Genomic DNA, 27,225 nt, shown 5'->3' with positions numbered 1-27,225 from the left:
ATGTAGTAATACACGCAGACCCGTGTTTGTTATATTGGTTATATTTAAGACAAAACATTCAGTCCAAACAAACATGATCCTGACTGAATAAGTGCAGCTTTTACGCCCTCCTGCTATACAGAATAGTGAATGCCATTAAAATATATTCCATTTTCATCTTTTAAAATGCTCCGTCACATAAAAATATATGAGGTAAGGTAAGGTAATTGAACTTGTTTCAGCACAAAGTCATACAAGAGCATAGTTTGATTCTGGATCAAATAAAGAAACGTGAGACAGAAGCAATTCTGGCCTCGCAGTGATATGGCTTTCGTCGTGCTCAAGCATAAATACAAGTGAACCTCCGAAGCAGCAGTATGGTGACGGCATCTTTACAGTCCCATTTCCCTTCAAAAAACGTTTCATAAGAATTTTGATTTGTCGATGGTAACGATCTATGTATCCCTCTTCTGTCTCAGCCCTACTAAACCAAAGTTTTAGAGCAATAAAAGTTGCCACTATCCGCCACGCTTACAGAAAACAATCCCCTTTACTGTTGTTTATGTGACTGTATGTTTCCAAAGCTACCTGATTCACATCGTCTAAAGTTAGTTCTTTTTTTAAAAACACATCAAAATTGTGGCTAAATTGGATGTGTAGCTCTACAACACCATAATTTTACATCTATTCTTGATTAAAAAAACATATATATGTCACAAGCAAAAGTAGAAAAATAAAAATTAAGAAATTCTGGAAAGTCATTGTCATATCTTCTGATAGAAAAAAAATACTAATTAGAAGAAGACAGTGGCAGTACATATCCTTTGTTTAAGTGGGAAACATCCCTGTTGGTTTCAGTGGTGGAAAAAAGAAAGTCAGTCCAGTGTGTCTGTGTCCTTGTGTTGGTACTGGCAGTGGTTGGCAGTGGTTGGGTGTTGACAGTTGTTGACAGTTGTTGGTACTGGCAGTGGTTGGCAGTGGTTGGGTGTTGACAGTTGTTGACAGTTGTTGGTTATTGGCAGTGGTTGGCAGTGGTTGGGTGTTGGCAGTTGTTGGTTATTGGCAGTGGTTGTGTGTTGGCAGTGGCTGGCAGTTATTGGTTATTGGCAGTTATTGGTTGTTGGCGGTCAGTGCTGGTTGTGGCATCTCTTCTCCAGAGCAAAGCTCAGCCTGTCTCTGGCACTGCCGCAGGACTTCAGAGTTTCGCCGTTTCTAAAGAATGGCACAAATGCGCAGACTACTACTCAAATCACATCCCCAACATGTTGAACATCACGTGTTTACTTTAATTTGAACAGAGCAGCTCAGATCTGAATTCAATTGACAAAAATAAACTAAAAGATGTAAACATTTTTTCCCGTGTTTAGTTGGTTTAGCCGAGTTAAAGGTGTATTAAAGTGTCTGATGTAGATGACAGATTGGCATACCTGGACAGGAAGATGTAAAGCAGCGAGGCATGGTGCTGAGGGAAGTATTCCTGCTGGACGGCATGTTCCAAACATAACAGCTGACCCGGGACCAGCGACAGCTTTTTCACTTTCCCCTCCCCCTGAAAAAAAAAAAAACAGAAAGATGTAAAAAAGAAACAACGGATACCTCAGCACTAAATCAAACAGCGAAAGCAACAAGCAAAAACTACAACCTGACAACTATGGTTTCTTTCTGACAACTGAACATGAATGAACACATCTGCATTTCCCCCCTTTCTGTCACTCCAAGACAAGACTTAACACAAACTAAAAAAAAAAAAAAAAAAAAAAGGGGGGTTCAAAAATGCTTCAGTGATTAATATTAGTATTTGTTATCATTGTGGAGCAAAGAGCAAAAAGATTGCTTTTATAAAAAGACACTGGGAATAACATAATCTGTGTTCAGCTTTCCTGTGATTTGCACTTCTCCTCTAAGACAACCCACATAGAAACTGGTGCAGAAAATATATGTTGTCTTCGTCAGCAGGCTCCGTGCAAGATTAGGGGGTTCTGTAGCATGACCGTACCTTAAGGAGTCCCATCATGACCAGCAGTGAAGTAAGGAAGCTGTATGACTGGAGGGAAGAACCGGAGAGGAGCTTCTCCAAAACTGCATCTGTGGATCACAGGGACACGGGTTACACATGGCAAAGACATGACTTGAAGAAAAGAGGAGGGTGGTCCTCACTCTGCCTTCTCAGACATACTGTTGGACATTGTTAATTGGCTGACAACTTCAAAGTTCATTTTATTCACCGAATGCTTCTAAAACAGCTGTCTTGGCCTCTGGGTTATCGTTGTACAGGGAGCTGATCTTCAGAAGGACATCCGCAGCCTCGTTTGGCTCGGATCCGTCAACCTAGTGAGAACAGAGAGGAATCTTAGCAACGGGTTATATCCATTTCAGTAAAACACTTTTCTTTTCTTTTTTTTTTACACTCACATGCTGCTGAAGGTTTGTCCTCATCTCTCTCAGCTCAAGAAGCTTTTCTACAGAGGGGCATCGGAGGAAAGTCATGATCTCTGCCTGAGGTTGGAAACAAAGACAATCTCAACCGCTGAGAAACACGTTTTTGTCTGGCTTGTGCAAAAACAATTAAGTGTGGGTTTTATACTGAGCCATTTCTTATTAAAAACATGGCTTTGGCAGGTACTTAATCCCACAGCACTGATCTACAGTAACCTAAAATGGAGAAGTTGTTTGAAGATGAAAAAATGGAATTGTCATGCAGATTTTGTGTCATCTTACAGGGCTTTGGGTTTTTTCAGGACTGTTCTCCCTTGTCATTCCATTTTCCTTCACAGTTTCACAGTACTCCTCCTCCTCGTAGTCTTCATCACCTTCGTCACTGGCGTCGTCATCGTTTTCACTGTCATTTTCCTCGTCATCAGGTTCTCCCTCGTCATCACTGCAGTGGAGTCAAATACACTAAGTTTTAGATCTCCTGTTCGCATGTTTGTGTTAATAAAGCTGGAGCAGAACTTTGATGACTGTACCTGAGTGGTGCCAGAATGTCTCCTTTGTCCATGTTCTCCATAACCTCTCTCAAAGCATCACAGCCCTCCTCACCCAGACAATTACCTGTCAGAGTCGCCCACAACAGCACTTTCAACAATCACTCACATTTCTTTCTGTATAAAAAAATGTCACATTTATTTATTCTATGACTAATTTTAACAGTAAAGAAACACCAGTTTCTACAGTCTGTAAGCGTACCGTTCAGATCCACTTTCTCCATGTGAGGTTTGTCCATGGCAGCCTGAGCCACCACCAGTGCTGCTGCCTCTGTGATCTCACCGAATGACAGGTTGAGCTCCTGAAGAGGCGACCCATGAGAGAGCAAGGTAAAACACTGTTAACTGGAGCAGAGAGAGAGAGAGGCACAACCACCTGAGCTATAAAGGGAAACTGACCTTAAGGATGGGGAGCCCTTCTCTCAGGACTGCGGCGAGGGCGATGGCTCCCTCAGACCGGACCAGACAATCACCAAAGTTGATCACCTGGACGTTCCTGAGGTGCCTCAGAGCCTGCAAAGCCAAAAGGATGAGTAGAGCATACAGAACACAGATGCCCTCTGCTTGTAGGGAATTTCTGAAAATGAAAAGGCCTCACCTGTGCCATGGCCAGCGTTCCCCTCTTGGTGAATGTGTTGTCATTGAAGTTGAGGATTCGAAGCTCTGGGTTTTGTCGCATGGCTGAAGCCAACGCCACCACACCCACATGGTTTATTCCATTCTGGGGCATGTGAACCTCCTCCAGGCTTCCAATCAGCTTGCAAAGAAAAGAAAAAGAAAAGATGGAACTTTGACGTTTTCCTGGATGAGGGGTCAACTTATATAAAAGCAAAACAAAAAAGATACACAAGAGCCCTCGATTCTGCTGAATGTGTCTTGTTGTGGTGATACATTTCAGATTCACTGCTTATATCTTCTTCACACATTTTCATTCTTACATCTTATTTACAACGTGTTATTTTCAGAGTTGGGATCATTTCACGTTAAACTAAGTCAGCAGCGTAAATAAGCAGAACATAGTATCCGATAAAAGACCCACAACTGTGCTATCAACGAAAATAAAGGGAAAGAGCAGCATCTTAAGAGGCGAGGACGTGCTAAAAGAGCAAGCTGAACAGTTTAGACTTGTGGGTGCAGGAGTTGTGGTTTCTATGTCAAACCAGTTTCGCACAGCAAAATGATTAAAATCTTCAAAAGAACAACCTGAGAAGAGCCAGATACAATCCGGAAAACTTAAAGATATCAAAGAAAAAAAAAGATCCTTTTGGATTGACTGTTTTCTACCTGAAAGGCCTTAGCTAGGGCACTTGCTCCTTCATTTTCCAGGCGATTCCTCCCTGCGATGAACACTCTCAATCTCAGTGGAGCTCGGACGGCTGCTGACTGCCTGTGGCACTCCATCAGAGCTTCAGCCAGGATCTGTTTGCACCGGACAGGTTAAAACAGTTTAAGTTTGGGATTATTTGGCGGATTGAGGGAGCGTGGATGTGCGAGAGCTCACCTTTCCCCCACCAATTCCCATGCCGCAATTATTGAGCCGAAGTTCCCTCAAATTGTGGCAGGAGGGGCTCTTCAACAGCTGCTCGATTCCCTTGACGCCATCTGGCCCAAAGGCATTATCGCTCAGGTCCAGCTCAGTCAGCCTGGAACCAGCGCTCATCAACGCTCTGCCCAGGGACCTCTGATGAAAGCACAGAACAAGTACACGTAAACCAAGAAATTATGCATGTATGAATACATTAAAGACATATTAAAGCACTATCACAAATCTCATCTTTCAAAATATCTTCTACAGGTTCACCACAGGGGTGTTTCCTCAGTCAGTTTACTCCAGGATGGAGAGGTTGACCATGGGCCAGTTACAACTGACTTTGTGGAGTGGTGTTACTGCCATTTCCTCAAGTAAAATGTTCAAAAAACTAAGAACATGGTCACTGACTTTAGGAAAACACCACATCCAGCTTACCCAACAGTTATTAAGGGTACAGCAGTGGAGATGGTGGATTCATATAAATATTTGGGGACAATAATTGATAAAAACTTGACACGTGACCTAAATACCTCAACAATCTGCAAAAAGGGCCTGCAGAGATTATACTTTCTGCGCAAACTTTCAATGTTGATAAGACCTTAATGGTTTTGTTTTATAGATCTTTTATTGAGTCAGTTTGAACTTTTTGCTTAATCTCATTTTATGGAAATTTGTCGGTTAAAAACAAAAATTGTCTGCTCAAAATTGTGAAAGACGCAAATAAGATAATTGGCATGCAGCAGCTCTCTCTTTCTCAGAGATCTTTGACAGACGAGTCTTACAGAAGGCTCGGTCCATCTTGTCTGGCGTTGATCACCCATTATTGGAGGATTCATTTCTCTGCCGTCTGGACGGAGATGTAAGCTACCTCGGGCACGTACAAATAGGTATAAATTTTTATTTGTTCCACGTGCAATCAATGCAATCAATTTGCACAATCCTTAAATGCACTGTTCTTGTGGCATCTTTTTATCTTTTATACACTTTATTATAATCTCTGATATTTATACTCTTACTTCGTTTAGGATTGTTCAAATCAAGTTTGGTTGTGCTGTACTCTGCGACATTGTTTTATGTCACTGTTTTATTTATTGTTGTCCTGTTAGTTGCACTGCCACTGCAAATCAAATTCCCCCTGGAGGCACAATAAAACTCTGAACTGAACTGAACTGATATTTAATAGGCTGATATCTGAGGTTGAATCCTTTTCTGCAGTGACTGTGGGTGCTGTTCTCACCAGAGCTGTGGGGATTTCAGAGCGAAGCCTCCCGGTGAACATGTCACTCCAATAACACCTCTGGAAGACAGAAAGCATTAATTGTCTGTTCTGGTAAAACAGATGATATAACAATGGATCCCTATATTCTTGATAAATTAGTTAAATAAGACAAGAAGGTATGAATATGAAAATGTTTTTTTTAAGGAAAACATAGAACTCCACCGGAGTGAATACATTATAACTGATACTGAACCCCAGAGTCTCAGTGCTCGCAAAACATTTCCTGGTTTTATACCAACTAGCAGATCAAAGACAAGCTCATTTCTGTTTCACTGAGACTGAAACCATAACCTGAGCAGCACCTGAAGCAGGTCTTTGCTCTCTAGAGCTTTAGCGATGGCTTGAGCTGCCTCCACTCCCACGGTGTTTCCCTCCAGACGCAGAGCTCTCAGACCCTGGTACTGCTCTATCTCACGGACCAGCTCCTCCACTGAAAGCACAGACTTTTTAGGTTATCAGATCCGCAGAAAATACAGTGGTCAGAGCACGAATAAACACACGAAACAAGGTTTAACCCTCGCTGACCTGATTCTACGCCGTCAAGCTTCAGACCCAAGCCTTTATAGCTCAATTCACCATCTCCAACATGGGTTTTGGAAAGAGCATCAGCCAGCTGGGCGATGTCATCTGAGGCCATGCTCACAATGTTGTAACAAGCCTGACAGTAGAAAGGAGGAGCACATATTAATCACTTATTAAGCATAATATCCACAGGGTGACAATGGTATTTACGGAAATAAACTGGAAATAAATTCAGTAATAAACTTAAGCTTAGATGTTAAATACATATTTTCTAGCATCACAAAGGAACGAGATGTAAAACTATCAACAAGACTCAAGTTAGCTGTGTAGCTTTACCGGTGCTAATTATTCGTAGTGCGCAACGATAAAAACCGCTGAAAAAAAATTAATAAAACTCAAGGTGAGACCAACTTGTTGAATCATATTCTCGGGTGTCTCCTCAGCCTTTCGTAAACAACACAACTTTAATTAGACGACAGACGACCATTAATTGTGGTCAGCTTTACCTTATAGAAAAGTTCCGTCCAAGCGAACACTCCGTTCCTTCCGCGCGGCGCGCCGGTTGCTGAATCAAGTGACGTCACGGAGTCCGGGCTTCTAATTCGTCGATTCTAGAAACTCATCATCAGGAGCGTTGTCGCCATCTAACGTTGCGCTCTTTTAAAATCGATCTGTTCATCCTGTGAAATGGCTGAATGTTTTACTTTTTATTTATTTATGAAAGGCTTGTTTAGTTAAAGAAAAAAGCGGATGACCCACCGACAAATTCAACCCGTCTTGATGACTGGGTCAAGCAACCGGAAGTGCGGAGGCACCGGTCATTGACCTTAACAGTAGGAACCACCACGAGGGTTTTTGGAGGGAATTATTTTTTCTCCTTATTCAGCATGGCCACTCAGCTCATTACTCCAGTTATTTTTAATGCTCTTTCAAAGTGTGGGTTGCTACTTAAATTCACATTTGCCAGTGTCGTTATTTTATTTTCTGGAAAGATGTGGCTTAAGTATAAAAATGCAACTCAAAGGAGTTCCTCAAATGGGGCCAACACACATAACAGGATTCACCATTCATTTAGCCCTTCTTCGGAAATAGTTGTTCCTGATTCCCAGGATTCAGACTGCAGTATTGCAGACCCCATAGGTCCACCCATGAAGAGGGAGACAGATCTAATAGGTCCACCTGTGAAGATGGAGACAGTAAGGTGCCACTCCGGCCAAGATAACAGTGAATGTGACCTACACCCTTGTGTTAAATCATGTGAGAAGTTGGAGCCCAGGACTTACCCAGATCTCTGGGCAAACCTGAAGGTGATGTCTGCAGACACCAACAAGACCCTCCTGCTGAACCACCCAGCTGAGAGAGGAGCACAGAGACCTTTACTTGAGGCATGGCTTTTTATTTGTTTATTGCATACACTAAACACTGTCATGTCTATTAATATGGGGGTATTTAGTTATTATTAGTTGTTATTTGGATGCACACTACTTGATTGCATGTTCAAGATCTGGTCTCCTTCGTGTGATCTTAGTGTAAGCACCCTGTATCACAAATTACTTATGTGCTCATTCTCAATGAATTTGCTCTTTGACAACAATACGTGATCATTAAAAGAAAAAACTACAATACACATATATTCATCTCTTCTTTTGGTGTCTGATGTAACACCTCCTGGAATGAACATTTCCAGTAACTATTAATCAGAACAAGGAATTTTGCTCATTTATCCATACAGAACAGCTCATTCTCTGGGATTTTGGTGGGTTTCCACTCGAGAGCTCATCACATTAGAGCCTTTCATAACAGGTCTATTAGATTAAGGTGAGAAGATCCCAAAACATTAATTAACTATATTCTTCTTTAACCATTCTTTGGACGAACGATTTGTGCTTTGCAAATCACCTTTGCTCATGCGTAAGCACTTCTCACAAACTTGTGTTGTGACGACCCATGTTCTTTAAACATAATCTGAATATATATAATATGCTTATACCCGAGTCTCACCCCACATATTGAAAACGCCCGACTCTAATTTGGCAATTAGACAGCACCAATCTTAGAGGTTTACGTTTGTTTTGCCATTAACAGTAATACTTGATCATTTTGGTCAATGCTGTGGGGAACAGGTGTAACATTTTGAATTGTATGAAATTCTGATATTAAAATATTAGAAATATGGCGAATATGAAGATGGTATTTAGTGGAGGACTACTTCGAAAACATTGACGGAGTTTTGCTGCCATCTCGTGGCCGCACTTGTCTTAGAAACTTGTTGCAGTACAGTATTGGCTGAAATAGCTAGCAGAAAGCTACGTTAGCTTTAGCCAGTCAGTAGTATATCTGTAGCAGAGAATCTCGTGCTCCGTCCACTCACCAATGACACGGACACTTAACCTACAAACATGCACCTGGTTATTCACTGATATTTGGCTGGCTATTTTTTCTATTATTCATCACCAACGCGCTGTGAAACTGTCCCTGATCTGAATCGCGCAGTAACTTAAGTCTGGGTGAGTTGCCGTGCTAAGTGAGGGTTTGGCAATTAGCTAGGCTTGTACTTGGAAATTGAGTCAACTAACTTGTCAAGTACCAAATGTAATTTGGCTTCACATGCCAAATAGCTCGACATCTCATCTCATCTCGCTAATCGAGAAGATTAAGGGCGAGTGACTAAAAAAAAGTAAAGCGGAGTTGGAGCATTTAGCATTTAGCCCGAATTAGCTAGTAGCTGGCTAACCTCTTGCAGGTGAACTCAGGTAGCGTTCTTTATATTAACGCGATTAGCAGCTTACCCGGCGCAAGAAGTCTTTTATATACGAGTCTGTAAGTGTTTTTAGCATGGGTTAACAATATTTACCTGTCTATAGCACACGCTAACATTAGCTAATGTTGCCAACACTTTTACGTTGTAGTTTGGGTACCATTAGGTAATATAAAGGCATAACCTCATTTATCGCTATACAGTGTCATTATCTGCTTTGCCAAAGTGTTACGTAGCTGACAATTTTTAAATTGTCAGCAACCCCCCGGGGTTGATTTAAACAAGTCGGAAGATTGCGAAGGTTTTTTTTTTTTTTTTTTTTTTTTTTTGTGGCAGGTCATAGCTTGTCTAGAACTAGTGCAACTAGTTTTTACCCACAGGACAACAATTTGTAGAGCATGCTATTTTTCAAGTAGAATGTTTTATAGTAAGCATGTAAAAACCGACAATAATGACTGTGCACTCGGCAGAGTTTTCAGCTATTGCATGTTGGGTTTGTCTCCATCTTCAGGCTATGGATCCTGAACGTCAGAAACGAAGAGAGGAGATTCAGAAGGCAATGGGCTTTATTCAGTAAGAGAAATAATTGATCCAGAACACCACGCCTGAAGCTCATACTGATTGTATAAATAGAATCCCTAAATTGTTCCAATTTCCTGTTCGCTAGGTCATCATTGCCTTTCCCGGAACCAGAAAGTTACGAGGTTTGTCTTGATCCTAAACCACCTTTGGGTATATGTATTTTTCCCTTATTAACAGTATGCTTGCATGTCATATATATCCACATTTCCCCAAAACCACACTCACATTTTTTTCTACTGTTACCAAGCAACACATTTTATTAGACATAAATTCATCTAGACTTTTTGTTCCTTTACATTTCTTTCTGTTTCTCACTGTCTAATATAACCCGCCCATTATTTGTTTTTGCCACCCTCTCTCGTTCTGTCATCTTCTTCCTATCCCTTTCAGGCATTTCTGACTCAGTTGGTGTGTAACCTGCTGGACGAGGGGAATTCTTGTTTTCGAGATGGAGACTGGCGTCAAGCGACTCACCAGTACGGAGAGGGGATCAGCGTTGCCCGCTATGCGCAGGCCGAAGCCCTCATCATCCCCCACGAGCTGCTGGAGAGCCTCTACGTTAACAGGGCCGCTGCCTACTACCAGATGGTGAGAGAGAAGTAAATTCAACAAATAATGTGGGGGGAAAAATGAAACTATAGAGAAAGTGTGTCTGACTTTTAAAGCTCAGATAGAGGCAAACTGGTGTCAGAACAATGTTAGATTGCTGATGTTGTTGGGAGGTCCCCGATGAGTTACTCCCTTCTATACCTGTGCACACATTAAATGTCTTTATAAAAATATAAAGAATTTTTAATCATAGCCCTATGCTCCCTGCTGCAGTGCAATAAAATGGGATAATTAAACCAAGCAAAGACCGTGCTCGCAAGGTCAACCAACAAGCTCAGACGATGGTAAATGCTTGACAACATCGGATCACTGCTGAAGTCGTGTTGAAGAAAAAGACTTGAGGCGTTTTAGGAAGGGTCATGTGTAAACACGAATGATAGCAGGGGCAGCTGCCCTGGAAATAAAGGCGCAACGTCACACATTTAGAGTGCGACGGGCAAATTTTTCCAGAAACAAACGGTGGCTTGTGTGCTTTTTTTTTTTTTTAAATTGTGATTATGAGACACTGGGACTGGGACACGCTGAAGATTTAGTGAGTTATGTTGCCAATGAGTTGCTCTCCAAGCACTCCTCTCCTTACACTGCTCCTTGAAGAGTTGTGTTTGCAGTTACCATTTTACCCGTGTTGACCATTGCTGGTTGAATGGGGGAAGAATTCTGCGGCCAAAGCTCCTTTTGCCCAACAAAATTGCTGTTCCACTAGCTGAGGCACCTCATGGTTACATTATCAGCTACGGTTCTCCGTCTTTAGCGTATTGTGCACTCGTGTTTTCTTCAGTTTCTCGATTCAATATTTCTGTAAACTCTGGCAGGAATAAGTGGGGATGACTCATCAACTTAAAATTCCTCATCCAGATTGTTGAAAACAGATTAGATATTTGGCCTGGTGACTGGAAATATATTGATGCTAGCAGTTGTTGTACACTGATACTGTTGCTGTTATAAATTCGGATTTAAAAACCAGTGTGAGTTTTTTCTTTCTAAAAACGATAAGCCACATTTGGAAAATACCAACATCTGTCTTTTGTCTTCTTAAAAAGGCTAAAAACAGCATTTAGTCCCTAAAGTATTTGTTGGATTATCCTCTTATGTGCTGTGATGTAAACTAAAATCCTAAATATCTTCACTTATCGAGCCCAGTCAAACCAACTCTACCACCGTGCTGTGGGAATGGTCAAATTAGGTGAGCAGAGACCCAACCGACATAAAAAAATTAGGAATGTTTAGATTAGTTCAGATCAAAAGTATTGTCATTTTACATGTTCCACATTCTTTTACACTGCAGTTTTGAGATGAATAATCCGAATATTGGATGGATGGTTACCGAGGCTAACCATGCTGCTAATGGAGTCAGTTGCCTTATTTTAGTGGCTTCACCCACAATCATTTAGGTATATATAGAATATCGTCACAGCTTTCTGATCCTGTCAGTTGCAGATGGAGACACGTACAGCTTGCTGTACACGACCACCGACTGTCATTACATTTTAGTTGGTTGCTGGTCCTGCTTAGTATGTTTTTGTGCCCGTTTATAATTTATTATAGATGGATAATTAGATCAATACTATTTATGTTTACCCACGGTATAAAGACAAATGGAGCCCAGCTAGCTTAAAGGAGTTGGATTTTTCTTTGCATACATATATTTGGAAATTATATGTAGACAATTACAATGTTAGAATAGCCTTTTTTTATTTTTGTTTATTTTAAATATATATATTAAACTGTTTTGTGAAAAATGACACTTAATAAAGTGTGTTTCTGTTACCTGAAAACCTTTGTTTTCCTTCTTTTTTTTTCAGAGAGAGTATGAGCGTGGTGTTCAGGACTGTGACAGTGCGCTGTGTGTGTCAGAGGGCAGCCGCAGGGCTCTGTACCGCAAAGCTCTCTGTCTCAGAGAGTTGGGACGACTCCGAGAGGCGTACGAGTGTGGAACCAAATGTCTCCTCACAGCACCACACGTATGTCATCCCCAATTATGAATTTGTTAGATTTGTTTTTTTTGTTAGATATGATTTAGTTTGTGTCTTTACGAGCTGTGCTGAGTGCGTTGTTGTCACCCCATAAGAAATGAGACTTGGCCTGAGATATCGTGTGTTGTGTGTGGTTGATCTTGCAGGACAGGCAGGTCAGTGACCTGGCCCAGGATCTCGCAAACAAACTGGGCCTGAAGGGGCGGAAGGCCTACGTCAGCCCACAGACTGAGTCGACGTCCACAGAAGGGGAGAGTCACGGCGAGACTTCGCCACCTACCGGAGAAGTAGGTGCTAGAGTCTCAGAAAACACATGTAATGGACTGTGGCATCTGTGCTAACGAGAGCTAATGTTTTTTTGTTTTTTTTCCCCCTTTAGATGTCTTCCAACGGGCTGGAGTCTCTGGGTGACATTGGTCCAGGTATCGCATACTTGCAAACCTTGAAGTCGTCTGCCTCCACCCACAATCCCCACGTTTCTCCTAATTATCTCGTTCTCCCACATCAGCTGACCTGTCCAACGCACAGTGCATCCCTGCTCCTCTGGCCACGCCCATCCCAGTCAGCGACGACCCGGCAACCACTGTGGTAACCTCATGCTCTGACCTGTCGGAGAGCCCCAGCAGCCAGGCCCTGCCTCCCATGCCGTACTCTGTTCCTGTGTCGGAGCACATGGACGAATGCAAAAGTAGTGTTATTAAGGACGAGCTGGACAGCATTTTGGAATGCATCCCAAAGAAAGTCAGTGAGGTGAAAGAGGGACAAGTATATGAATAAATCAGCTGCTTAGCCCACCTTACTGAGTGACCCTTTTCACCGGTAAAGGTGATGTTGATTACGTATTTAAAATTCTGTCTCCTCCCACAGAGTCCAGTTCAGGGTGCTATCCCAACTAACCTTCCCAACACAGCTGTTGGTCTCCGGCCTCCTTATTCGCCCAACCTTCCAGCTCCATCACCTCAGCTTCCCCCAGCCTTCTTCAGCTCCTCCATCAGTGAGATGCCCCCTCTGGAGTCTTACTCATCACTGCGTGACCAGTGCTCCACCCAGGCGCAGGACGCACTGGGAAGTTTTTCTACAGGGGACGCCGATGGAGAGGGGAAAGGAGTCGCTGGTGGTGGGCTAGACTCATTATCTGAGTACACTCTCCCTGGTGAGCACAGGTTGAAATGTTTTTGTTTTTTTGTTTGTTTTTTCTTAACCTAATTGAAAGATTACGTTAGCTGATTTGAGAAAAGTTTGTTCAAGGAGAGACCACGTCGGACAATTTAATCTTCCATACTTAGAAATATTAGAAAAACGATGTGAGTAAACTGTAAGTGGCATCATAACCTGTCATATCTGACCTGTTCGATGGTCAGATACAGAAGCCCGAACTATAAAAGCTTTGAAACATTTCAGCAGAAGATGGACTTACTTTACCGTTCAAGCCTCTTTTAATGCTGTTGAGTTAGGTGTCTTCCCAAATTACTCGGTGCACCATATGTATCTGTTTTACAATATGTGCAGTACACTGTTCACACATGTAGGGGCAGATTCACGGTACCATGTTGGTGTCGACTTCACCCCACGCAGATTTAGGAATTCTTGGTATTCGGTCAATGCAGACGGGCTAACGGCGTGCAGCCCTCAGGGATGACAGTTACAGTTGAATGTTGGTTGAAATTGGCTTGAACCAAGAGAGGGACCAACAGATTTCATCACAAATTGAATAACCCCCCCCCCCCCAAAAAAAAGGGGCAGAGTTGGATAGTTTTTTTCTTTGTAAAAGGAACGTATATAATTCCTTTCCACAAGGAGATCATTTCTTTTCTCAATTCCTTGTGGCTGCAACATTCAAAGCAATGCTCTTTTTTTTTTTTGGCTGCAACATTCAAAGCAATGCTCTTTTTTTTTTTTTTTTTTTTTTTTTTTTTTTAATGCATTGTGACCTTCCTGTGACATTTTTCTTTGTTTAACTATCCACCTTGATGAAAAAGTGATCAAGCTTATGTCATTATACTAATATTATGCCCATTTTATCGAACCGCTGTAGCTTCACTGCTGCAGTTCCACATCACTCCGCAGTGTAGGTGTGGTCAGAATGTTGTTTCAGTGCAGCCCATTTTTTTTTTTCTCTGTTTTTTTCTTCATCTCATGACTTTTTTTTTTTACTAGGTCAAGGAAAAGTCCTAAGGAACCTACATAAGAAGGGTTTCCTTTGGACTATTTGACCATACCCTCTGAGTTCTGTCTATAGGAACTTTTGACTGTTTCACAAATTTTCAAGAAATGTTAGAACAGATAGATGTGTGTGTGTTGAGCTGTGTAAAGCACCAACACTGAGTACATATGGACGCTTGCTGGAGCCACGAGTCAGAAGACTGTAACAGAAAGTATTTCATTCATGTTTTTGGCACGCACGTCACCCTTGATCTGAAACACTCATGTTGTTGAATTGATATTACTGTATAGAAAGTGTAATCCTGTTTCTTATGCCAAGTCATTCTGACCTATTGCAATGTCTTTGAAAGCTGAGCTACCAGAGCACAGCTCTTAGGGAGTCGGATGTAATCTTAGATGGGCATCAGCAGCAGACTGTGTGACTCAGCACCGTTACAACATGGTGTCTGACATCAGTGTCCTTGTGTCTGTTGTTTTTAGGGGGACGAGTGTGTCACAGCTTCATCCCTGGAATGCGCAACCACAGTAATGCACATGCAGTGAGTAGCACACCCTTGACTGCACTTTACCTTACTTTCTGTACCTAATCTGTTGCTGGCGAAATAGTTTCTTGTTTATTGTGAGAATGCTTTAAGGCATTCTCACTATTGTTTTTCTTTATTTTTTTTTTCTTAATTCTACCATACGTTTTTTGCCGTTTAACTACTTCTGCATACTTTAACCAATTTCCACAATTTTGGTATCAAACTGTTCAGCTCTTTCTGGAGATGTGTGCAATGACTTTTGGTGTTTCTAACTTATTAAGGTTATATATATTAGTGGTGCAACGGATCATCATTGATCCGTTCAGATCAATTATTTCGGTTCGGCACACACATGATCCACGGATTGATTTTTGAAAAAAAATAAATAAATTTGTCCTCAAACAGCCGTTACCATTCCTGCTAGTTCCAGGGACAGAGCTCTCTTTCCACGCTCTATGTAAAAGTCTGCAACAGTTCCCTCTTCAATAAGCAAACAGTCCTATGGCTCGTTTGTGATTTATTGTCCTCAGCATACAACATGTAGAACAGTGGGCATGGAAAATAAAAGTAGGCTAGACTTCGGTGACTACTGTAACGATAACTGCTGCCTCTGTTTGTTTCCATATACTCGCACTGCCACACAAACTTGTCGCCTAGGTTACCACACAGACATAACACGTAGCTGACATAGCGATAGCTAACATTAAGAAAACCCCTAACAACACAGCGTGGTCATGGCGAGCGGAGGAACAGAAGAGTTTCACGCCCTACGTCATTTAAATCCTGTTTGGGAGCATTTTGGCTTCCCTGTCACATTTAATGAAGAAGGAAAGAGGTTGGTGGATAAAACAGTTACGGTGTGTAGGCACTGTGGCACAAGAAAGCCACACAACAGTGGAAACACATCGAGCATGGCCACGCATTTGCAGCGACATCACCCCGGTGTTTCACTGACAGGAGTGAAACCGAAAGCGGCTCAACAACCGCTCATCACCGTGGTGTTTAAGCAGCCCCTTCCTTCACATACCGACCGGGCTAAAGCGATCAAAAAAGTTGTTTTTCTTTGATTATGTTGAAAAGAAGATGTTAATTGTGCACTTTAAGTTGATTTTATTTATTTCAATTTAATAATTTAAAAGTGTTAATAAACAAAAAGACAAAACATGTTTATTTGTCTTTTTTTTTTTTTTTTTGCTGATCTGAAAAATGATCCGATCCGTGAGTTTTTTGATCCGTTGCACCCCTAATATATATTATATTATGGTTTTTGTGCAAGTTTTCCTCCCTTTAAAAGTAATGGTAAATCCTTTCAAATCATTAAAAAAAAGCTTCCTCCTCTTTCAAACTTAACTACTTCAGCATACTTTCAGCTAGAGACACCATTCAAACTTTAAAATGTTCACAAGACATTCGGCTATTACCAATTGTTTCAGCTTTTTAAAATATTTAGCTAATTTTGAAATACGACAGTTTAAAAACATATGAACATTTTGCTCCTCTTGGTTTTTATGAATGAAGAGCCAGCAGAATGTTACACTGGTCATTTTCAGCTTTTTCTGATATTCAAACGAATTCCTTTAACTTTCTTACAGTTTAACTGACAAAAACAAATGAATGGAATGTAGTAAAAATTGTCCTCTTTCAGCCAATGTAACTACTAAAGAGCTCACATTGACAGAATTTCAGCTATGAGCCTTTAAGCGAGTACGATCTTTCAAATTCTGACGAATTCTCACACTAACTCCAATGTTAAGTTTGGTAGTGCTCAAAACACAGCTTCAAGTGTGTTCAACCTAGCCTGGCTCTCACGCAGACCCATCGTGCTTCGTGCATCTTCGTTACACTTCGTGAGCTCGCACGAGGGTCTGGGCGCGCCGTGTTGAGCCCGAAGTCTTCGGTTACCCCATAAACGGGCCCGCCTCTATGCCTAGATCCAATCACAATCGTAGGGCGGGGTGTTAACAGGTATGACGTAGCATCCGGCGCGACAACGAACACAGTCAAACACAGTACGACAACAACAATGGCGGCACGGATGCAAGAGCATGGACTCAGCTTCGATTCGGCGGTTTCGACGGTGTTATCTAAACTACCACATATCAGTTCTTTAAAAGAGGAGCATTTACCGCCATTGCCGGACGATTAGCTGCTGCTAGCTCCTGCTTTGCTCGCTGCTGTTGTGTTTTGTTTATTTTCCACCACAGACCGAGAGACCGGTCGCGCTCCAACGCGTCTCGTCCGCTTTCGATATGATTGGTCGAAGTAGTACGTGACACACACATTGAATTCTCCAATCAGGTTCGAGAGGTTTTTGAATACAACCCCCGCCTACTCACAGCAGAGAACAGCTAGGCAACCGACAAAATTCCAGATGGATGAGAAACATCCATCTGCGTGAGAACCAGGTTATGTTCAACCTGCTGCCATTTAAAAATATTTACTATTATTCATATATACTCAATTGAAATAAAAACTACATTGCCACGTTCCTCTAATCCTTCTGCTTCTGACGGTCTTCAAATAATTTTTTTGGCGTCAACTTTTCTCACAGGAGGTCATAGTATCCCATTTCTGCTCCTTCTCCTGCGGTTGTGCTGGGTGTGAGCTCGTTAAGCGCAGCTGTTTACAAACATTCCTATCACTGTGAGGACATCTCTGTGTACTCCAGATTACACTGCAGCCATTTTAACTGTTCTGCCTTTTTTCAATCAGCTTCAAATCCTTTCTCTAATTTCTTTTTCAACTTCATTTATCCTCATTCAGCTCATATGCATTCTCACAGCTGTTTCGCAGGAACAGCTCTTTCTGGTTGTTAACTGCTTTGAGACATTTGTGTCGGTAAATCTAAGCAGCCATTATTCTTTGTCATCTCTTCTTCAGAATGGACCAGCAGGAACCAACCTCTCTCTACTCTCCAGAAATCCTCTGGCAGTCACACACGAGTTTCGACAGGCTTGTCATGCCTGTTACAGCAGAATAGGTTGGACAAAGTAACATTGAGCTATTATTTTAAGTTCCCAGTGAAATGTTGCAGTGTTGCTGTAACTCTCAGCTTACCAATGAAGGGTTTATTAGAGCATTGCTGTCAGATGTGATCTTGCAAAAGTTAAAAAGGAGGAAGTCAATTTTTTTTTTTTTTTTTAGAATAATGAGTCATTCTCAGTTTTCCTGGCCTCTTCTTGCTTTCAGGTCCACGAGTGATGGACTACAAGTATCAGCCAGAGGCAGCTCACCGCTGTAAGAGAGATGTGCTGCTGTGTCGTCTCAAAAACACAGACGACCCCACCTGGAAGAGGATTCGTCCCAGGCCTGCGCGGAATAACTTCCTCGGGGCATTTGTACTCTGTAAAGGTGCGTTGACTTTTTTAAATGAAATTGAATGTTTGTTTTAGGTGTAAAAATAAAAAAAAATTAAGTTGGGGAAATTGCAACGGCCAGATTTCTAAATTGTCCATTATTGTGTTTATATGCTAACCTTTTTTTCCGTCTGTATCCCACAGAGGTACAGGAGCGTCAGGAGTGCCAGTACGGGGAGAACTGTACGTTTGCGTACTGCCAGGAGGAGATTGATGTGTGGACGCAGGAGAGAAAGGGCGCGCTGAGCCGAGAGCTGCTGTTTGATCCACTGGGCAGCACGGAGAGACGGGCGCTCAGCGTCACCAGGCTGCTGCAGCTCCACATGGGCATGTTCATGTTCCTCTGTGAGGTGGGGCCACAGTCTGACAGACATGTCCACCTTGTGTCTCCTACTTGCACTTTGACCCAAACCTGTATCTGCGTACCCTTCCTTTTTCCGTAGGAATGTTTTGACAGTAAACCTCGCATCATCAGCAAACGCAGCAAAGAAAATTTAGCAGTCTGCTCAAACCTCACAGCACGACATCCATTTGATGATAACAAGTGAGTGTCGAAGGGTTTCTGTGTCTTTGTTATGCCTCTGAAGTCTTATGTGGGGTTCACAAATATTGTCATGAAACAGAGTGGAAAGAGGCGGTCAAATATAATTACATTTTGAGCATTGGGCCATAAAATGCTGCCCTATTGCCCCGTGCAGATTAGATAGTTTGGTGATTAGATAAGTGTGTCATTGTGCACCTTAACCCCAACTCTCCCCTGCAGGTGCCTGGTTCATGTGGTGAGGTCAGCCAATGTGCGTTACAGTAAGATACGCCCCCTGCACCCCCTCTGCCAGTTCGACGTTTGTCGCCATGAGGTTCGCTATGGCTGCCAGCGGGAGGACAGCTGCTCCTTCGCTCACTCTGTCATAGAGCTCAAATGTTGGGTTCTGCAGCAGGACACTGGTGCGTAGAGCAGGAACACCGTTACTTTATAGAAATGTACAGTGTATTATTGCATCACAGCTGTCAGCAGTGTCAGTTATAGTGAAACACGTGTTAAACTGCCAACTGTTGACTCAGTATCTCAAACGGAGAGTAAAAAGAAGGCTGTGTTCGAAACTGCATACTTCTCCTACTACTCCCACTACTCATACTAACTTTTTGAGTTAGTAAAGTAGAGTAGAGTATTGTTTATTAATCCCGAGGGAAATTAAGGTGTCCAGTAGCAAACATACATCAATCCAAAATACACAAGGCAATACACACATCATTACACATATATCACACATATAGCTCTTCCATACATTCGGCAAAAAGGCAGATCTCACACACACACACACACACAGTATGCGAGTTTGAGTAAGCGAGAAGTTCCCGGATGCATACTAGATTCGCCGAAATGTTGAGCATGCATCATGAGGTTACTACTCATACTCAAACTACCCAAGATGCAACGTAACGTGACGTTGCAGATCGTCATTTCCTGTAAAACGGCAGTTTCAAGCTAGCTAAAACGAGGATAGGTTCACTTCCTGTTTTCAAAACAAAAGGACCAATTGTATCGTAATGACTTTCCCTGTGATAAAAGGCAACAGGTATTTTATTTTGTGAAAATAACCGGAAGTGCGTTGCTCACTACGGCTAGCTTTAATAGCGCCGAATTCGTCGGAACAAAATTGTAAATAGCCGGTATTTTGTCAGATTTTCAACACCTTGGGGATCTAAACGACTACTTTCTCGCCTGAAAATGTTTCAAATGTTGCCAAAGTTTACAGAGTTTAGAGCTTAAGCGAAATCAGCTTCAGACCGGCTGATTTCGGCTCGGGCAGGAGCGAAATGCATTGTGGGTAAACGCTCTGCATACTGTCTGATCGATGAGTATGCCATATGCGGAATGGAAGTATGCAGTTTGCAAGTATGTAGTATGCGGTTATGAACACAGCCGAAGTGTTTTACATTGCAGTGCGACTCTTTTTTTCTTTCAGGCATCACTCATGAAGAGATGGTCCAGGAGTCCAAGAGACACTGGCAAAGGCTGGAGCAGAATTCCCAGAAGCAGCAGAAGGTGAGCCTGCAAATTAGGTCTGGTACTTGGAGCCTGCTCGTATCTAGTAGACCTGCGATTCCATCAGTTTGGAATGCGGCCGATGGCAAATCAAGGTCATCAAAAGGAGGTTGCTCTCTTTCTTTTTCTCCTGAGTTCAGAGCAAATGTGCCTTAATGCTATGGAAGCTTCGAAAAATTAGGTGCATAAACCTGAATGGAACTCGTTCCACGTGGATGCACATGGGTGTGAAACAATAAGAGATCTTTTAAATGGCATCGGTGAGCTTCTGTTAGAGCATCACAAGGCTCAGAGTTTTTAGGATTCAAATTTTTAGAATTGGTATTTGTTTCCAGCCCGAAACAAAACAAGTAGGGATGATGCTTTACTTTCACACTGTAGATGTTTAACTAAATATACATTTTTGCAGGAACTGTAGATTTTTAGAGCACGAAGTGACAAATTAAACGTTTAACTTCAGGAGAATTGAATCTTTTTGCGTTATTGGTGGAGAGACTTTTGCCATTGTAGTAAAAATGCAGGTATCCATAGAAGTACTGAATATCTTCTCTGTCATAGTAATTGATGACATTCTGGTTGAAAAAAAAAAAAATTTGTTATGTATTTGTTACTCAGTTGTATTTTAATCCACGATTGATGATTTCTTATTTCAGCCTATCCACATACCCCATCCGAGCAGCAGCATACCTGCCGTAGGGCTCGGGGGAATTGGGGGTATGGTTGGCGGAGCAGGCGGAGATGGCGTAGGAGCAGGTGGTGTGAGTCCCGTGGGAGGGTTTGGAGCAGGGGCGGGAAGGGGGCGCCCCCTCAACCTGAAAATGAAGTTTGTCTGCGGTCAGTGCTGGAGAGAAGGTCAGGTCAACGAGCCTGATAAAAACCTCAAATACTGCACCGCCAAGGCACGGCATAGGTAGGGCCCGACTTATTTTAGTTCTTTGTTAAGCTGACGCAGCTAAACAAATGTAATCTTTTTGGCGCGTTGTCCACCATTTTTGTGCCATTGACTGGAATTCGTCTTTTTGCTTGTTTGTATTTTTGGTTTCCTCAGCTGGACAAAGGAGCGCAGGGTCCTGCTAGTGAAATCATTTGAAAAGAAGAAGTGGGTTGTTGTCCGGCCTCTTCCCTTCTCCCGCTCCTATCCGCAGCAATATGATGTGAGTACTTCTGTTTTTTTTTTTTTTTTTTATTTGACGTATATATTCTAATTTGTTTAGGTTTTTTTGTCCATTTTCTCCCAATGGAATGAGTGATGTTGGAACAATTGTTGGATTTTTATATTCTAGTGAAAGGTGCATTCATTTAAAATATTTTTGAGCAACTTTAAATGACAAACACAACAACAGTTAACAGGTTACATGTTTGTAATGCAAAGGAATAAGCTTTACGATTTCATCAGAAATCCAACCAGAGATATTTAGCAAAGAAATCCCCATCACTTTGTGATTCCTGTTAAAGTCAAACTATACGTGTCTCGAGCAGATGTGTGTGCATGTGATGAAGCAGAAGAAGTGCCACTATATTGGGAACTGCTCCTTCGCCCACAGTCTTGAGGAGCGGGACGTCTGGACGTACATGAAGAACAATAACCGTAAGCTCCCAGTTCTTATGTAAAGCATGAGGTGTGCTCAAGTGTTGAAGTTGATTGGATCATTACATTGCTGCTCAAATTTAAGAACCGGGTTTTAGTTGGTCCTTTTTGAAAATAGCCATGTGAAAAAAAAGAAGCAAAACGGAAATGTTGACTTTTTAAAAATATATAGATATTTGAACTAGTTTCTGAAGAACTATGTCAGTGGGTTATTGGAAAACTATCTTTAGCAGAAGGGTGATCTGTTGCAGTCGCGATAACGGCCAGACACACACAATGGCGACATATGTTTAGCTGTTCAGAGGAATTCGACAGGTCGCAATATTTAGAAATACTCCATGCAGCACAGGCTTTTTTTTATTTATTTTTTTTAAATTGGCATCTTAGACAAATAAAGGACACAGAGGTGTTTCTGCTGTCGCTGAAGCTCCTGCTCTCTGACTATATAAATCAGTGTTTTCAGCTGCTTCACACACCCACTGTGGACTTTGCCTGCTCAAATGAATATTTAGTCATATTAACGCATGTGAACGCCAATTTTCACAGTGGCTTTTTCTGTCGCTTTTACAGGCATTACTGAGTAAAGGCTGTGGAACAGAAGAGGGACCATTATTGCAGTCATTATTGTTATGCATCTTTTGTGCACAAAAACGTTAAATGCACAAAGTACCGCTGGGTATGAATAACCCAACACCTTAAAGGCTTCTTTAAACATCAGTTCTGAGCTGTCACTTTCTGATTTTTTTTTTTTTTTTTTATTCCGAATTTGATTACGAAACGTTATTGTCTTTAATTGTGTTTCCTGTTTGTAAGCTCTGTTTAAGTCTGTTGCAGACACGATAAAGGACCACTGTTCAACCCTCCCCCCCCCTCCCCTTCCTCCATTTGCTGCTCTGCATGCCTTCTTCAGGGTTACTGAAGTCGTGTCCCTTTTCTATGTAAATATGTTTTTTCTTCTTCTCTCCTTAGTGAGAGACATGCAACAGATGTACGAACTCTGGCTGCAGCTGACCAATCAGAGCAGACGGACGGATAACTCCGCTGTAACCCCACCTCCAGACGATAAGCAGGTCACCATAACAGCAGATTACACAGAAGGCCTGGTAAGTGGGAAATGCCAGTGATATTAGAGGTCATACAGTGGCCGGAATGTCAATATTTCCCATTACATATTCTACACCGATACAACCTGCTAATTGTTTTTTTTATATATATTAATATCACAGATGAGCTAATAGCTAAGGCTGATGGCTGATCAGAAAAATAATTTTATTTCTGATATAGTTTTATCCAACTGCATGTTTACTCGTGTTGTTGGCTTGTGACTTCTCAAATGTGCTGATGTCATTCATGACAGGGAGGCCGGCATGTGTCGGACGGTGACGACCTCTGAGCGTAGCCGCGTTGACTTAAAAGCAGCCGATGGCTGCCGAGCTGCAGACGGGGACGGGCCTGAAAAACCAGCTACAACTGAAGTCTGTCGTCCTTCAAGTCCCGACGACCTCTAGCATCTAGCCAGTGAGAGAGCAGATGGACACAAAAGATGTTCGATCCCACCCTCACACGTGTATGCACACATTCATGTACACACAACACACAAACCACAGGCACCAGTTATCACAAAGACAAAATCCAAAACACTTTGGCTTTAGCATTTTGTATTTTTTTTTTGTTTTTTTTTTTTTCTCATGCTACATGCGGCACCTTTTTAGGTTGTCCTTCGGCAGATTTTTTTGCCAGAAAAGTTCTATCTCTGAATTGAAACGGTCTACTTGTGTTCCCTAATTTTGAGAACGTGTGCCCACCAGGAACTTTTTTTTTTGTTTGTTTTTCTTTTCTCTTCCTACAAAAAACAAAAATGAAATAAAAACTCCCATGTCGCATGTAAACCATTCTTGGGAGGGCGCGCTGGTCGCAGCCCACAGATTTGCTTAGCGATAGTTAAACTCACAGAACGACAAAAAAACAAAGGATGCCAAGCTCTCAGTGCTTTTTACAGCCGTCAGAACTGAAGAAACTAAGAGGTTCTTGGTGGACACACCTCACTGAGCTCACAACCAAATCCTACTCTCTTTCCTTTGCAGGAGTATAGTAAGAGAGTTGATATAACTTATGGAGATTGATTTTGAGCATATTTTCATTTTTTTCCAAGGGGAGTTGCGCTTCCTTGTGATATTGTCTGCCATATTGGTAGAACTTTATGAATGTAACGCCTGCACGGGCCTTCACAACAAGGAATTTTGTCATTTCAAATGTTGCTGTTGTGGAATATATGTAAGTATACTTACATGCCCCCCCCCAAAAAAAAAAACAAAAAAAACTGCGTGACACTTCTGTTCCTCCTCTTTGGTTATTAAATCATAGCGACCGTACCTGCGCACACACACACACACACACACACACACACACACACACAAAAATTAATTTAACAGTTGCAGCCAGTCACAAATCGACACTTTCTTTAACATCACTTCCTCTCAGGTTGACAAAAAGAGGGGGCTTAAAATGATTAAAGACCGGGGGCTACCTTGCACAAGGCTATTTGCTTAGAGCTGTTGTTGCTAAAGCAATCAAGGAGATATTTGCAATATAAGACTTTAAACCGTACTGGTATGATGCCGACAGAAAATTTGATTTGGGAGAGCTCCAGGAATCAATGCAGACAATACGATAGGTTCAGACTGCCGGTCCCCTTAAAAGAAATTAAATAAATAAATAATTCTGACCTTGTTTGACTCGAAGCTCACACTTTGCAAAAAGCGAGATTATTTCTGATAATTTAAAAAGAAAAGATGCCCACCGGAAACATAATTTAAAAGCTGGTGATAGAAACGTTAAAAGATTGATAAAGAAGATTAAGTATCTGTTTTGCTAGTTTAATAAGTGGAAATTTTTCAGTCAAACGGAGGTCAGTATTTCAGGAGAGGAAAAAAAAAAAAGGAAAAACAAACCCAATCAATCTCTGGCAGCCTTCAGAAGCACTGTCATGTTCCTCGTGAGGCCAGATGTTTTGTTTCCGACGGGAGAAGGCGGCCCCAACACGACGAACCTTTACGTGATGGGCAACCTGCAAGCACGAGAACGCCGAAAGGATTTTGCACCGTATATTGTGCCTATAAAAACCACAGAAACGTAAATGCCCATGAAAAAAAATACGCACGCGCACACACGCAAAAATAGGCAGGATTTATGGCCATTTTATTCCAGCCTTCAATGTGGACTGATGTGATAAAAGTATGTCTATGTTCAGATACACAAATATTATTCATACATACGTACATGCATATAATACAACTAATGATAAATGATAACTTAGCAGTTAAGCTTAATAAATATATAACCTGAAAACCTGTATTGATTACATTGAAGAACTTCTTGTTATTGAGGTATTGCTATATGACATGTATCGCTAAACTAGATGACTATAGTGACTTTTTTTTTAATTATTATTATTATTTTTTTTATTCCTTCTCAAAAATTTCTCTTTATTTTTGAAATCTTGCTTCTGTGTGGGTTGTTCCAGACGGGGCTGGTTTGCCAGGATTTCTGCAGATGATGTAATGAGTGTCAGGCCGGGTTAATGGTTGACACCGAGAGCTCAGAGCCTGAGGTGTTTGTTTGTTTTTTTGTTGTTGGGTTTTTTTTTTTGTTTTTATATATGAATATATATACAGCAGCAGCAGCTAAACTGACTGTACAGAATATAATACATTTTCCTGCTCTGCTAAATGAAATCAAACTGGAAAGAAGCTGCAATTTATGTTGAAGGAACAGAGCATCGGACGGCAGGATACACTCCCGTCATCTGTGCTCCCTCCCTCTCTGGACTGAGAGGAAACGGAGAAATGGTTTTTAACCCAACACCCTAAGCTGTTTTAAGACGGACTACCTGGCTAAGATGAGCCTAAAATGCAGATGGCAAGTCTTTGCTTTGTTGGTCACGTGCAACTGATTGGCTACTTCGCCCCTTGTCTGGAACAGCCCAGGTATTAGCTTCTTTGAGGGATTGTATTACTACTACTCCTAGTATTATGATGAATATGATGACTATAATGATTGCTATCTATTGACTATTCCTATTTCTCTTCTATATGCTATTGATATATGTATGTTAATTGCAATGTATAACTCTCTTTATTTATGTATCCATGTACGAATATGATAATTGACAGTAAATATGCGTCTATGTATGCAGCAGTGCGCAGCTCCACCTGTACACTGTCTTTCAATTAATTCACCAGGCAAGGACAGATCTGGAAATGAGGGCATACGTAGAGGCCTATATACTCCCGTATAGCGCCTTATTCGATACTTATACTACACCTATAAGATGATACATACCCTCATTGTATAATCCTGCTTACTATATACAGTATATGATATTGATACCTATTATAATACTTAGACATCCTTATAAGATTAATTAGATAAGAGATGGTGGCCTGTTTTTGTTTTTTTGTTTTTTTTCTTGTCTGTGGCTGTGGGAAAGTGTGCTGTGGTCAGATAAGGTTTGTTTTGGGGTCAAATAGAACAAGCTAATTGGAGAGTGACTCAAATGCAAATGCTCTTTGTCATTTGTCTCAGTTTGAATATGGGAACAAATGGATCCAGACGGCCGCGGCTGGAAAAGCTCGAACCGGCAACCAGAATTTTTTAAGTTTGTCCGGATAAATTGCAGATTATGGCGAACGTTTTGGATGCATTACCAGTGCAACAAGTGCACAAAAATTGCATGGCTGCTTTCCAAGCTCCTAAGTACATGTTGAGGCAAGTTGTTAAAGAAACGAAAAGGCATTTGAGGTGACTTTTCCTTTCAGTGTTTAAGAATGGCCAGAAGTAATTATGTAACGGACGCACACAGGAGGGGGGAAAGGCAAAAAACTGGATGCCTGTGCTGCTTGTTCTGGGTGTGTTGTTGAAGGCTTTTGAATCATGACAAAACTTATTGGGGAGGCATGCGGCTGCAAAGCCGTCCTGCAGAAGACCGACCGAAACTCACTTTGGATGCAGTAACATGCATACTTTGTCAGCCCACTTCATTAAGTGTGATTGAAGCCTTGCTGAGAAGGTGGGGGCGACCTTTTAAGGAAACCCGAAGTTTGCTTAGCCAAAAAAAACCAACCTAGTACAAAAATAACTGTAGGACCCTTATGATGATAAAAACAAGATTTGGGGGGGGGGGGTGGCATTGTGAAGCTGTTTGTCCTTAATGCCGCACATTGCGATCGATGCCGAGCACCATTTTAAGCTAGCTATTACAGACCATTTGTTAATGGTTTGTAAGCAGATATGTTTCAGAAGCATCAGTTATTTCTGCCTGTCTTAGAGGG

At 41.7% G+C, this 27,225-nt stretch overlaps 2 protein-coding genes across 3 annotated transcripts; one reads left to right on the top strand and one right to left on the bottom strand.

Annotated features, from left to right (window-relative positions):
• Positions 1-759: 759 nt before the first annotated feature.
• On the bottom strand, positions 760-6,874 carry rangap1b (Ran GTPase activating protein 1b). The gene is made up of 16 exons (XM_075458235.1): positions 6,802-6,874; positions 6,299-6,431; positions 6,076-6,203; positions 5,732-5,791; positions 4,465-4,644; positions 4,248-4,382; positions 3,562-3,720; positions 3,363-3,476; positions 3,166-3,265; positions 2,946-3,030; positions 2,698-2,857; positions 2,392-2,475; positions 2,205-2,307; positions 1,976-2,064; positions 1,407-1,528; positions 760-1,191 (listed from the first exon to the last, which is right to left on the bottom strand). Exons 2-16 carry the CDS (start codon positions 6,408-6,410, stop codon positions 1,107-1,109), a joined length of 1,716 nt encoding a protein of 571 aa, XP_075314350.1. The 5' UTR covers positions 6,411-6,431; positions 6,802-6,874; the 3' UTR covers positions 760-1,106.
• A 1,712-nt stretch (positions 6,875-8,586) lies between these two features.
• zc3h7bb (zinc finger CCCH-type containing 7Bb) lies at positions 8,587-26,531 on the top strand. 2 transcript variants are annotated; one of them, XM_075456766.1, is made up of 21 exons: positions 8,587-8,802; positions 9,565-9,626; positions 9,721-9,757; positions 10,026-10,223; positions 12,047-12,205; positions 12,364-12,504; positions 12,597-12,639; positions 12,726-12,958; positions 13,085-13,370; positions 14,861-14,919; positions 17,785-17,884; positions 18,094-18,255; positions 18,405-18,610; positions 18,704-18,804; positions 19,024-19,205; positions 20,228-20,307; positions 20,961-21,217; positions 21,356-21,461; positions 21,787-21,895; positions 22,865-22,998; positions 23,253-26,531. In XM_075456766.1, the coding sequence occupies exons 2-21, from the start codon at positions 9,568-9,570 to the stop codon at positions 23,286-23,288; spliced, it is 2,688 nt and encodes an 895-aa protein (XP_075312881.1). In that variant the 5' UTR covers positions 8,587-8,802; positions 9,565-9,567; the 3' UTR covers positions 23,289-26,531. The 2 variants fall into 2 exon arrangements, with proteins under 2 accessions (XP_075312881.1, XP_075312880.1); XM_075456765.1 differs by having other exon boundaries at positions 12,726-12,967.
• The last annotated feature ends 694 nt before the right edge of the window (positions 26,532-27,225 follow it).

This window comes from Odontesthes bonariensis, chromosome 23, assembly GCF_027942865.1.
Source record: "Odontesthes bonariensis isolate fOdoBon6 chromosome 23, fOdoBon6.hap1, whole genome shotgun sequence".
Lineage (NCBI taxonomy): Eukaryota > Metazoa > Chordata > Actinopteri > Atheriniformes > Atherinopsidae > Odontesthes > Odontesthes bonariensis.
This window is presented reverse-complemented; position numbering and strand designations above follow the sequence as displayed.

Excerpts from the sequence above, each read along its gene's own strand:
- zc3h7bb (XM_075456765.1), top strand. The coding sequence starts at position 9,568 with ATGGATCCTGAACGTCAGAAACGAAGAGAGGAGATTCAGAAGGCAATG. Across the intron at positions 10,224-12,046 it reads CCGCTGCCTACTACCAGATG|AGAGAGTATGAGCGTGGTGT; the intron begins GTGAGAGAGAAG and ends TTTTTTTTTCAG. Across the intron at positions 12,640-12,725 it reads TCTGGGTGACATTGGTCCAG|CTGACCTGTCCAACGCACAG; the intron begins GTATCGCATACT and ends CTCCCACATCAG.
- rangap1b (XM_075458235.1), bottom strand. The coding sequence starts at position 6,410 with ATGGCCTCAGATGACATCGCCCAGCTGGCTGATGCTCTTTCCAAAACC. Across the intron at positions 3,721-4,247 it reads CCCTAGCTAAGGCCTTTCAG|CTGATTGGAAGCCTGGAGGA; the intron begins GTAGAAAACAGT and ends TTTCTTTGCAAG. Across the intron at positions 1,192-1,406 it reads CTTTACATCTTCCTGTCCAG|AAACGGCGAAACTCTGAAGT; the intron begins GTATGCCAATCT and ends GCCATTCTTTAG.